Source organism: Oryx dammah, unplaced genomic scaffold, assembly GCF_014754425.2.
Source record: "Oryx dammah isolate SB20612 unplaced genomic scaffold, SCBI_Odam_1.1 HiC_scaffold_21, whole genome shotgun sequence".
Lineage (NCBI taxonomy): Eukaryota > Metazoa > Chordata > Mammalia > Artiodactyla > Bovidae > Oryx > Oryx dammah.
The window spans coordinates 53,028,014-53,042,001 of record NW_024070205.1 but is presented as its reverse complement, the minus strand read 5'-3'; the positions used below and the strand labels follow the sequence as shown (position 1 = coordinate 53,042,001).

Here is a 13,988-nt window from a genome sequence, read left to right as displayed (position 1 = left end):
GCATTAACAGTCAGGACATTAACAGAATTATAATCCAAATTCAAGAAAAAAAATAAAAAAAACCAACACTATTCTACCTAAGCAAAGTAAAAACCTCAGAATTGATTTTACTATATTAAAATGTAAAATTTTATATAATAAAAAAAGATAAGTGATAAAACTGGGGAAAATAGTACCAATACATGTAACTAGTCAATAGACTAATTGCCATTATATATAAAGAGCTCTTATAAATTAACAACAAAAAAGGGAAGACATGTTATATGTGTTGCCAAAGCAAGCACAGAAAAACAAATACAGTCAATAGCAAAAGGGTCAGAGACATGAATACTAAAATTTAATACCATGTTTTGACAATAAAACAGAAAAATAAAAAGATAGGTATTACTCATTACTGACAAAGATATAGGAAATAGTTATTTTACACACTGTTGTTAATAGATGTATGTAACTGGCAGTTTTTATGAAAAAAGATTTAGCATTAACTTTCAAAATATATAGGACTTCCCTGGTGGCTCAGACGGTAAAGCATCTTGCTTACAATGTGGGAGACCTGGGTTCGATCCCTGGGTCGGGAAGACCCTCTGGAGAAGGAAATAGCAACCCACTCCAGTATTCTTGCCTGGAAAATCCCATGGACAGAGGAGCACAGTAGGCTACAGTCCATGGGGTCGCAAAGAGTCGGACACGACTGAGCGACTTCACTTCACTTTACTTCAAAATATATGTATACATATTCTACCCAGAAATTCTACTTCCAGAACTCTCACATATTCCCACATGGGCCCAAAAGTATCTGATAAGAATCAATATAGACTTATTTGTAAGAGAAACAACTAGAAACAATGTAAACGTCCTAAACATAGGAATTACTGAGTTAAATCTTCTCTATCCAGACTGTGGAATATTTATGTAAGAGCTAAAAAATAAGTTATTAAGAATAGGGGGAAAGTGTCAAGATAGGATGACCACATCTATGTTAAAAAAGAAGTTGAAATCATACATGTTTTTACCATTACAGAAAAAGTTCCAGACCACAAATGCAAAACACTCAGCTGTCAGCAGAAGTAACCTCCAAGAACAACAGGGAGGAGAACAGGAAGAAAAGATCTGACTCTCTTTATACTTCATCTGAATTTTTCACAGTATGTATTCATGAGTACCTTACATGATTAAAAAAAAAAAAAAAGGATACATTTAATTTTAAAATATTTTCAGAATCCCCTTCCGGTGAAAATGTTAAAGAAAAACATATTCTGAATACAAAAATGTGAGGCAGCAGTGAAGCATGAGAGAACCTATAAGTTAGAAATGTAGTTCATACGGATGCAGACTTCTTTGAGGGCAGGGAGCTGACTGGATATATACCTCAGTGCACTCCTAATTTAAATTACCAGTTGATAACAGAGAGATGCAAACCAATGAATAGGCTGTCAATGAAAAAGAAGGGAGTAAAAAGTAAAATGCAGAGCATGGCACGCCTCCACCAGCTGGACATAATGTATAGGGTTTTGCCTGGGATGCACATTAGGTTTTGGAGTGTGACAGCTGGCAAGAGAACCTTGGAAGGATCTCTGCCCTGGCCACTCACATCACTATCAGAGATAAGACTGTAATAAAAGATTTTTTGCAATACTGCTGACTACTAGGTGAGGAAACAAAAGTGCTATGCTATCAAGCATATTTATCCCAGTCAAGTTTTGTTTCTGCAACTTTTGAACACTTTTGTGAATTTTAAGCAAAATGAGGCACCTAATGAATGTTTCAAAATCTAAGAACACACATAAAATAACTATTTGAAGATAAATCACAAGAGATATATGATCACTTCCTTAATCATCTTGTAATAAATGTACTTAGAACACAGTTTTCACTATTCTCTTCAAAAGGTTATTTTTTTTAATATTATGCTTCACTACTCTTCCAACTCTTTTATGAAAGTATTCCTGAGAACTATTTCTGGGCACTCATTGTACTGAAATTTCTAAGAACAGTGACTCACAGTAGTAATACAAGTGGTATTTAATGCAGATCAATTTATGTCTTCCCCAGACAGAAATGGTGCTGAGTCTTAAAGCATATTATCTTAAAGCATATATCTACTTGGAGCACATGATGTCTTAAATTATATTTTCTACTGTTTCAGGAACCCTGAAAACAATCATCAGATTACAAGGTAAGCTATCCAGAACTAACATTCCATTCCCAACAACACACTTGTGTCAAACAGGTATGAGAAACCAAAATAATACGCAGAAAAACAAAATGAATACAGAGACTAATAAAAATAAAACTGTTATCCTTAGGCCGTTTTCAAATTACTAGGTTTCTTCACTTAAATAGTCTCAGCGTTCTCAAGGAATGACTTTATAAAACAACTATTTGAACTCGACATAACTTTACAAGAAATTAAAAAAGGTTTGGTGCTTCAAAAAAATCTGTAATCACTAAACTATGATACCTACCTCTCGGGCTGATCTTCGAGGGCATAAGGCATCCACTTCATCAAAGAATATCACACAGGGTGCTGAGTTCTTGGCTCGTTGAAAAACCTGTCGTACAGCACGCTCACTCTCACCAACATACTGACCACACACAGAATGGAAATAAAATGTAGAAACAATTCAACTTTGGAGTTTGGGCCAAATTATAGTAATACTAGTTTTAAATGACATGTATATACCAGAGTCCAAAAAGCATTAGGTCAAAACACAGGCAACAGCTGACATTTAACCATTCTGACCTACAAAAATAGTTTTATTTGGTTCAACTTCATAAAATTAGCTCTTATTTAAACTTATTATAAATTTCCTCATTTATAAAATGAAGACTAAATAGAATATAAGGTCTCTTCTAGGTCAAGAAGAATTCCACAATTCTATGGCGTTTTAGAACTGATCAAAGCTTTATGCATATAAAACACCCAGCATGTATTTTCATTAATTCAACAGTATTTTAAATGAGAAGAGGTCAACTTACTGTCCTACTGTTGTTTCTATATAGGTCATCTTGCTAAAGGAAGAACTCATGATGATAATATAGCATCAGAGGAGGCAAATTAAGCCAGCTAGATATCTACCAGGTTTCATAAATGCATACTGTATGGTAAAATCAAAATACAAACCAATTCACAGACAGCTACAACATTAGAACTAACTAAAATAAAAAGTTATATGTAAAACAGTTTCACTTTTAGCTAGGCACAAAAAATTATTTGTATAAAATTTCAACCTAGCTAAATAAGAAAAGCTTTTTTTCTAATAATGCTAAATAAGACAGAATGTGAAAACATCTTTACAATGGCAATTATACCTAAAGTATCTTTTATATTACTGTATGATTATATGGCCATATGAAAGTAATTAAGGCACAGAAGACATCAGAGATGACAGCGATTAAAGTACTTTCATTTTCTATTTGAGTAGATCTTCTTTTCTTCAGATCTGTCCTATACCTTTCATTGTACTTTTCCTTATTCTACTTCTCTCACATGACCTGCTTTCCCAACCTACCTCAACACAGTTCTTGCAGTCTAAAAGATCATTGATCTTTCTTCCCATTGCTCTCTCCTCTCTTACAGCACCTCCTACTGTTATATTTCTGAGCTATTCTACAATACCTTCACCATATTACAACATAAGTCCTTGGAAAGCAGAAGCCATGACCATTTCAAATTCTTCTGTGACCATAACATCCTGCACAGTGTACAAATACAGCAGACCAACTTAGTTTCCTGAAAAAATCTAAACTGACAAAAATTAAATTTGGAATGCTGAACCAAAACAAAATTATTATCATTTTAAACTAACTGATTTTGGCTGCACTGGTCTTTGTTGCTGCACTTTGACATGTATATAATGCTCAACTTAAACATCTATCCAGAAAAAAAAAACTGAGTTTTTATTTTTAAAAAATTTCTAATAGGAAGATAATAATTGCTTTATAATACTATGTTGGTTTCTGCCATACATCAACATGAATCAGCCATAGGTATACATATTTCCCCTCCCCCTTGAACCTTCCTCCTATCTCCCAATGCATGCATCCTTCTAGGTTGTAACAGAGTTAAGTTTTTAAAACTGTGGTTATAAGTCATTCAATATACTACTACACATAAAACTAGTAACTAGAGGCAAATATATCAACAAGGGAAATATTATAATGTTTAACAAAAATAACAAAATCAAGTTATAAAAGAACACATACCATTTATAAAAAGTGGCTTTGTTTTTATCATTTATAAAAGCAGTTCCAAACATATAATGAAAGTAGACATAACAATGTAATGAATCCCAAATACCTCTATCACCCAGCTTCATAATTATCAACAAAATTCATGATCAGTTTTGTTTCATCTAAACCCTGTCCACTTTCTTTCTACTTGTTATTTTGATGGAAAGCCCAGACATCATAACTTTATTTATAAATATTTTACTACCTCTAAAAGATAGTAGTTTTAACCTTAACTACATGACTACCACACTTAAAAGTTATTTTCTTAATTTAGGGATAAATATATAATATACATAGTAAATGTAAAAAGTGCACTGAATGAACTGAAAAAGCCTTTTTAAACAAATGATACCATTTTCATTTCTTCTTTCTTTGAATATTATGGAATGGCATTTTTACTTTTCATAGGCATAAACAGGAAATAAGAAATTCAAAGTCCCAAACTTGAGATACAAACTGCTTAAATGCAGAAAGAAGTTATTAATAGTAAATATTTCAGTGATTTCTTTCCCTCTAAGTATTTTTATTTATTAATCCTTAACTCATCTGAAGGAAAGCAGACTAGGAGTCTGATGACACAGATTCAAATGTCAGCTCCACTAACCCCAAGCTATTGGGCACTGGCCGAGTTATACAACTCCTTGAAACTTAAGTTTCCTCATCTGTGAATCAGGGCAACAATAATATGTACCTCACAGGATTGTTGAAGAATACTACATGTAAAGTGCTTGACAAATTTGGAGTTAACACTTTAAAATGCTGACTATTTTGATTATTTCCATTTTGCTGGTGAAAAAATCTAGGCTCAGATGTTAACAGACTTAATTAAGAAAGCATTTATACACAGTGAACAGTACAGCAAAGCAAAGCTCCATCTCTTCACTCCTAATGCAGTGATTTTACCAAAATACCACGACTATTTCAAAATTCTGAGGACCCTGTAATCTGAATGACCATTACTTTTCCTAATAAAAAATCAATAGCTAATGCCACAGCAACTTACCATGTTTAGTAATTCAGGGCCCTTGACAGATATAAAATTTAACCCAGACTCATTTGCAACAGCCTAGTAAGAGAAAAAAGACACAAATAAGACAAGTATACAATAAAATACTAATAAAGTGTGATAATACAAGGAATTTTTGCAGTTTATCTCTATTTCCCCCTTTTCATAGTTGCCTCTTTCTCATTAGGAGAATAGACAAATGGGAACAAAAACTCAATACTCTTCACAAATTACTTAGACAAAACATCAGATGGAAATGATCAGAAACATTTATGTAAATCTTTTTGGTATATGTAAGCATATTTGAAGCCTGAGTTTAGAATCCTAGTAAAATCATAATCTCAGTGGGCACAAATGCCCTGCCCAATGAAAGCAATCAGTCATTCATTCATTTATAATCCAAAAATCAAAAGCATCAATATCAGTCTTTACAGTACTTCAGTCAGTTCAGTTGCTCAGTTGTGTCCTACTCTTTGCAACCCCAAGGGCTGCAGCACGCCAGGCCTCCCTGTCCATCACCAACTCCTGGAGTTTACTCAAACTCATGTTCACTGAGTTGGCAATGCCATCCAACCATCTCATCCTTTGTCGCCCCCTTCTCCTCCCACCTTCAATCCTTCCCAGCATCAGGGGCTTTTCCCATGACTCAGTTCTTTGCACCAGGTGGCCAAAGTACTGGAGTTCAAATCAGTCCCCCCAATGAATATTCAGGACTGATTTCATTTAGGATGGACTGGTTGGATTTCCTTGCAGTCCATGGGATGCTCAGGAGTCTTTTCCAACACAATTCAAAAGCATCAATTCTTCGGCGCTCACCTTTTGTTACAGCCCAACTCACACATCGATACATGACTACTGGAAAAACCATAGCTTTGACTAGAGGGACCTTTGTTGGCCAAGTAAAAACTTCGAGAGTAACAACTCTGCTTTTTAATATGCTTTCTAGGTTGGTCATAACTTTTTTTCCAAGGAGCTAGAGTCTTTTAACTTCATGGCTGCACTCAGCATTGCAGTGATTTTGGAGCCCAAGAAAACAAAGTCTCTCACTGTTTCCATTTTTTCCCCATCTATTTCCCATGAAGTGATGGGACCAGATGCCATGATCTTTGTTTTCTGAATGCAGATTCTTAAGCCAACTTTTTCTCTCCTCTTTCACTTTCATCAAGAGGCTCTTTAGTTCTTCGCTTTCTGCCATAAGGGTGGTGTCATCTGCATATCGAGGTTATTGCTATTTCTCCCAGCAACCTTGATTCCAGCTTGTGCTTCATCCAGCCCAGCGTTTCTCATGATGTACTCTGCACATAAGTTAAATAATTGGGGTGACAATATACAGCCTTGATGTACTCCTTTCCCAATTTGGAACCAGTCTGTTGTTCCATGTCCAGTTCTATCTGTTGCTTCTTGACCTGCATACAGATTTCTCAAGAGGCAGGTCAGGTGGTCTGTATTCCCATCTCTTGAAGAATTTTCTACAGTTTGTTGTGATCCACACAGTCAAAGGCTTTGCTACTGCTGCTGCTAAGTTACTTCACTTGTGTCTGACCCTCAGCAACCTCATGGACCGCAGCCTTCGAGGCTCCTCTGTCCATGGGATTTTCCAGGCAAAAGTACTGGAGTTGGGTGCCATTGCCTTCTCCGCAAAGGCTTTGACATAGTCAATAAAGCAGATGTTTTTCTGCAACTCTCTTGCTTTTTCAATGATCCAATGGATGTTGGCAATATGATCTCTGGTTCCTGCCTTTTGTGAATCCAGTTTGAACATCTGGAAGTTCATGGTTCAAGTACTGCTGAAGCGTGGTTTGGAGAATTTTGAGCATTACTTTGCTAGTGTGTGAGATGAGTGCAACTGTGGGGTACTTTGAGAATTCTTTGGCATTGCCTTTCTTAGGGATTGGAATGAAAACTGACTTTTCCAGTCCTCTGGCCACTGCTGAGTTTTCCAAATTTGCTGGCATATTGAGAGCAGCACTTTCACAGCATCATCTTTTAGGATCTGAAATAGCTCCACTGGAATTCCATCACCTCCCCAACTTTGTTCATGATGATGCTTCCTAAGATCCACTTGACTTTGCATTCCAGGATGTCTTTCTCTAGGTAAGTGATCATAGCATCATGATTATCTGGATCATGAAGATCTTTTTTGTATAGTTCTTCTGTGTATTCTTGCCACCTCTTCTTAATCTCTTCTGCTTCTGTTAGCTCCATACCTTTTCTGTCCTTTATGGTACTTACAGATTATTTTTTAATAAAGATTAAGCTGTATGGTTTAAAGCCAAAGATAGCAACAAAGGAGAAATATATGGTGATACATTTAGAAGAATCCAAAAACTATACTGTGAAGGCAGAGATGAAGTCTAAATAAAATCACTCGAAACTTCAAAACGATCAGGGAATAAAGCTCCTTTCTATGTTTAAAACTTGATATCAAGATTTGTGTTCAACACACTCCTCAGCATCTCCACTTGGATCTTTCAAAAAATTTTTCCATTTGGATCTTATAGGAATTTCAAGTCTGTCATTTCCAAAGCAGGACTCTTGAATCTCCCAAACCCCAAACTCTCCAAACCCCACACCCTAAATTCTTTTCCTCCTCATCCCAGTAAATACATTTTCTAAGCCAAAGCCAGGGTGTCTCCCCGTGATCTCTTGTTAGATCAGTGAACCCACATGGAAATTCTACTGACTCTAGTGCTAAAAGGTAGGCGAGCCTGTCACCTCCTATTTGTCCACTACACCATCACCTTCATCCACACCATGTCCTATTGTCTGAACATGCAGAAAACCCAGATCAAACCAAACCCTCAAAACCCTGACTAGCCTCCTTTCCCTCTTGCTTCCCTCCAGTCCATTTTCCACTTAACTGTCAAGGAATTCTTAAAAATGTAAATAAGAGGGGAGGGATAAACTGGGAGATTGCGACTGACATGCACACAGTGCCATATATAACACAGATAACTAATAAGAACCTGAGGTGCAAATATAACCAATTCAAAAACAAACATGACAAGGCACCCAGGCCAGGGAACTGCATCAACCCAGTGAATCCACATATTAGCTTGCAGGACCTTCCTTCTGGCTACAGTCTTCTAAAACTGTTGCGAAAAACATGCAGACCAGCAACCCCCTCCTTTGTTCTCATCTGCCTCCTTTGCTCCCAAACTCCTTTACAGCAATGCCGTATAAGAGTACTAGAAGCAAGAAAATTTAATGATATAAGTAAAAATAAGTTTAAAATTTTTTACATGTACACACACACACGAGCAAATGGCACTGTGGATATTTGGTATTTACTGAGGAGCCACAACGTTATCTGGCTGCTGTGAAACTTACTAAAAATGCCACTGATTTTATTTTTTGATTCTATAATTTTATTTTTAATCAATTAATTTATTTTTGCCATCAATTTTAATTTGTTTACAAGTAATCCAAATGTTTTTAAAAGGTGATAAGGGTTAAGTAAATTATAGATGGAATATTATACAGACACTAAAAATCATGACTATGTAAGTTACAAATAACAAAAATGGCTCTAATAAGCTTGATTCCAAAGGGAAGGTAGGAATCACAAAAGACTGAGAAAACTGCCCAGATGATTATTGGGGGCAGGGGGGGAAGCCACAAAACTTAAAAAGTGTCAAAAATATGATTAACAAAATAAGAAGGCCCAAAACACTGATAAAACTACAAATATAACAGATCTTACTATATGAAGAGTGATTATAAGAAAATCACATGCATGTCAGTAGGAAAACAAAGGATATGAACAAACAATTCATCAAGAAAAAAGCCAATAAAACACATTATTTTTAAAAACCCACTAGTAATTTGTAAAATATAACTTAAAACCTGGAAGATAACCATATTTACCTATAAGACTGTCAAATATTAAAAACTGTCAATGGCTATTGCTAATTCAGGGTGCTGGGGAAATAGATACTCATAGTCTACTGAAAGAGGAGAAACTGGCACAAATTTCTTAGAAGACACTTTGGTAATGGATCAAATGTACCTGGGTAACAAAGTATTTTGATGGAGTGGTAATGGATCAAAACCTTAAAACGTATTCTTTTCATTAAAAAAATATTCATGAATGCACTCTAAGTACAAAAATGTCAGCACAGGACTGTTTCATGCAGTGTTGTTTAAACAGAGGATCATTTCATGAATTACAGAGCATCTTTATGGCAGGATACTCTGCAGGTATTAAAAACACTAATGTTTATCTATGTATGTTGACATGGGAAGATGTTCAAGAAGTATTGCTAAGAAATCCATGTTTGAAAATCTCATAGTTGTACATATATGTGTAAAAGTTATGTATGTTATCTTGAAATGTAAGTGGACAATAACATCTGGAAGGACTAACAAAATGAAATTATTAGCAGGCAAGAGAAGAGGGGATTATAAGTAATGCTTTCCCCTTTTGCTTATCTACTTTTTCTATTAATACTGTAAAAACCTAAGTTTTCAAAATAACAACTGCAGTAAGGAATGCAGAAAAAAATACTTCACTTATAAATAATAACTATACCAAGGCAGGAAACAAACTTAGCTACAAACTACAACTATGTGACAATGTGCCTTAAAATGAATATAATACACAGAATATATAATTTTTGTTAAAATTGATGGGGTTTTGATATATTAAAAATATTCTTTTCCAAATTTTCAATGCTATATCTTTTGTAATTCAAATAAAAGTGGGAAACTTCCATGAAGAAAATTTGCTAGTCGTTCCAAAATGAACTTCTAATAGAAACTATGCAAAAATATCCCACTGTAACATTTAAAGTTGAATTCATATTACCCTAACTGATAGTAAGAAACAAAATACATGCCACTGATTTATTCCATACCTTTGCGAGCAGAGTTTTCCCACAGCCAGGAGGACCAGCCAGGAGGACTCCAGCTGGAGTCACCAAGCCGAGAGCTTTGAACTGATCTGGGTTACGTACTGGTGCCTGGAAAACACAATCCCAACATCAACCTGTTACAAATGTCCACTTTATACTGCATATTCAAATTATCTCTAGATGCCTATTTTCAACACTGATTGTGAGGCCTGAAGATAAGAACAGAGCTTAGCACAGAGTGCTTCCTCTGTTTCCAGCATGATGTAAAGGGCGATAAATTTAAACTCCTTGCTCTTAAAAAATTTATACTTAAATGTAAGTTCTGGGAACATTTTAGATACAATATTTCAACATTTTAAACTCAGAAATTTTTAGAAAATGTCTCTAGATTTCTAGGCTATAAAAATTTTAGGCATTGCCGCCCTTTAAGAAATCAGAAGCAGCAGTACTCCATGTAGTCAACAGCAGGAGATACTTGTTCACTACCATCTCCATGTATTTTCTTTTAATATTTACACACCTCTAAGGAAACAGTGTCAGGCTTTATTTTTGGGGGCTCTAAAATCACTGCAGATGGTGACTGTAGCCATGAAATTAAAAGACACTTACTCCTTGGAAGAAAAGTTATGACCAACCTAGATAGCATATTCAAAAGCAGAGACACTACTTTGCCGACTAAGGTCCGTCTAGTCAAGGCTATGGTTTTTCCTGTGGTCATGTATGGTTGTGAGAATTGGACTGTGAAGAAGGCTGAGCGCCAAAGAATTGATGTGTTTGAACTGTGTGGTGTTGGAGAAGAGTCTTGAGCAGCCCTGGGATTTCTTTGGAAGGAATGATGCTAAAGCTGAAACTCCAGTACTTTGGCCACCTCATGCGAAGAGTTGACTCATTGGAAAAGACTCTGATGCTGGGAGGGATTGGGGGCAGGAGGAGAAGGGGACGACAGAGGATGAGATGGCTGGATGGCATCACCGACTCAATGGACATAAGTGTGGGTGAACTCTGGGAGTTGGTGATGGACAGGGAGGCCTGGCATGCTGCGATTCATGGGGTCGCAAAGAGTGGGACATGACTGAACGACTGAACTGAACTGAACTGAACTGAAGGGAACACTTCATGCAAAGATGGGCACATTAAAGGACAGAAATGGTATGGACCTAACAGAAGCAGAAGATATTAAGAAGAGGTGGAAAGAATACACAGAAGAACTATACAAAAAAGATCTTCACAACCCAGATAATCACGATGGTGTGATCACTCACCTGGAGAAAGACATCCTGGAATGTGAAGTCAAGTGGGCCTTAGGAAGCATCACTAAGAACAAAGCTAGTGGAGGTGATGGAATTCCAGTGGAGCTATTTCAAATCCTAAAAGATGATGCTGTGAAAGTGCTGCATTCAATATGCTACCAATCTGGAAAACTCAGCAGTGGCCAGAGAACTGGAAAAGGTCAGTTTTCATTCCAATCCCAAAGAAAGGAAATGCCGAAGAATGCTCAAACTACTGCACAATTGCACTCATCTCACATACTAGCAAAGTAATACTCAAAATTCTCCAAGCCAGGCTTCAATGGTATGTGAACCACAAACTTCCAGATGTTCAAACTGGATCAGAAAAGGCAGAGGAACCAGAGATCAAATTGGCAACATCTGCTGGATCATGGAAAAAGCAAGAGAGTTTCAGAAGAACATCTATTTCTGCTTTATTGACTATGCCAAAGCCTTTGACTGTGTGGATCACAATAAACTGTGGAACTTTCTGAAAGAGATGGGAATACCAGACCACCTGACCTGCCTCTTGAGAAATCTGTATGCAGGTCAAGAAGCAACAGTTAGAACGGGACATGGAACAACAGACTGGTTCCAAATTGGGAAAGGAGTACGTCAAGGCTGTATACTGTCACCCTGCTTATTTAACTTATATGCAGAGTACATCATGAGAAACACTGGACTGTATGAAATTCAAGCTGGAATCAAGACTGCCAGGAAAAATATCAATGACCTCAGATATACAGATGACACCACCATTACGGCAGAAAGTGAAGAACTTAAGAGTCCATCCTAAAGGAAATCAGTCCTGAATATTCATTGGAAGGACTGATGTTGAAGCTGAAACTCCAATACTCTGTCCACCTGATGTGAAGAACTGACTCATTTTAAAAGACCCTGATGCTGGGAAAGACTGAAGGCAAAAGGAGAAGGGGACGACAGAGGATGAGATGGTTGGACAGCTTCACCAACTCAATGGACATGAGTTTGAGCAAACTGGGAGTTAGTGATAGACAGAGAGGCCTGGCATGCTGCAGTTGCAAAGTGTCAGACACGACTGAGCGACTGAATTGAACTGAAATGGACTGGAAATCATTAATGAGCCATGAAAGAACATGAAATTGGAAAAGACTAAATGAAAATTAACCAAAAGTTTCATGGGCACTAAAACTGTTTTGATCCCAGTGAGTGTGACTGAGGTCAGAAAGTATTTCTCAAATAATTTATTCTTGATTGATTCCTAAATCTTTTTCTCTTTAAACCTCAGTGCCATAGAATTCAAACACAACCAGAAGAGTCAATATAAAACAAATCTCAGAAGAATGAAAAGCCATCATTAGGGTGTTACAATAATATTGTATTATTATACAATAATAATTATTATATTGTACAATAATAATTATATTATTATTAATATATTATTATGTAATAATAATATTACAACAGAAAGTATATCATCATGCCAATAGACATATAACCCAGTACACATGCATGGCTGTTTAGGCATCACACACACCAACAACAGTTAGTGGCAGAAACACCTACCAATATTGCCATGGTGAGCTCTTCTCTAATGTCTTCCAGGGCACCAATATCTGCCCATGTCACATTAGGGACAGTGGCAAAGCCCTCCCTTTTGGCAGAGGGTTGGACAGAGGACAGAGCAACAAGGAAATCATTCAACTCAATGCACAGTCCTTTAAGCTGCTCTTCTGAGAGGGGATCTTGGTTCCTTAGCAACCCCAGCAGCCTTTGCAATTCTTCCTTAAAGGAAACAAATGAGGGAAAAACTGGAAAACCACAAACCTTGTTGAAAAAGTTACTGTTTACACTTTTAAATATTCTTAGTGCAACATTTCTGTAAGGTATATAAACCCCTATACATTTAAATAATTTTCTTCATTGATACAGGTCATTTCTTTTGCTCTGACATAGCCAAGAAAAGATATATCGATTATTAACAAAGAATAATTTTTATATACTATACTAGGGCATGAGCAATTGGTAAATATTCAACAACCACGTGTTTCCAATTTTCACTTTTTACATATTCAAAAAACAGGTGAATTTTGATAAAATTAAAGTTACTCTGGTGGTAGTATGATTTCATAATACGGTTCTTTGATGATTTATCAACCAAATAGAAAGCAGACAATTCTCCTGGTACTAATGAATCCTGAACTTCAAAGGCAGATTTCTTGCTCTTTGAGGAATATGATAACAGATATAAAACGTAACCTAATAATTCAATTAATAAAATCCTAATTTACATGGACTATTATAAAAGGAATACGTCTATTATTATTCTTAACAGATACCCTTTTGGTTCCAAATGAGTAAGGAAGAAACAAATGATTTGAAAACCAAAGACCTGGATTTAAGCCCCTGCTCTGGAAAGTAGAGGCCATGTGGCCTCAGGCAAGTCACCACCTCTTAAGCTTCATTTCTTTGACTATAAAATGGGGACAGGGATGGTATTTATTTGACTAAGTTATAATGAATCAAATTATATAAAATCCCCCTGTTCAAGCTATAAAATGCTATATAAATGTTATACTGAGTTTTCATGACTCACAAGACTCAAAAGTTTAACAGATCTTAGATGATAAACATCCCTCTCACATTCCC

General features: G+C 36.2%; 1 protein-coding gene across 4 annotated transcripts in view; it reads right to left on the bottom strand.

Annotated features, from left to right (window-relative positions):
• The window catches only part of NVL (nuclear VCP like), an 88,057-nt gene that overhangs the window by 43,984 nt on the left and 30,085 nt on the right, over positions 1-13,988 (bottom strand). For all 4 annotated transcript variants that reach the window (XR_005725019.1, XM_040263690.1, XM_040263691.1 and 1 more), the window contains exons 14-17: positions 12,906-13,124; positions 10,096-10,200; positions 5,237-5,299; positions 2,466-2,585 (exon numbers count right to left, since the gene is read on the bottom strand). Coding sequence is in view for 3 of the 4 variants with exons in the window: in XM_040263690.1 (XP_040119624.1) it covers positions 2,466-2,585; positions 5,237-5,299; positions 10,096-10,200; positions 12,906-13,124 (507 nt within the window). In the remaining variant the exon portion in view is untranslated. The remainder of the gene's footprint in view (positions 1-2,465; positions 2,586-5,236; positions 5,300-10,095; positions 10,201-12,905; positions 13,125-13,988) is intronic.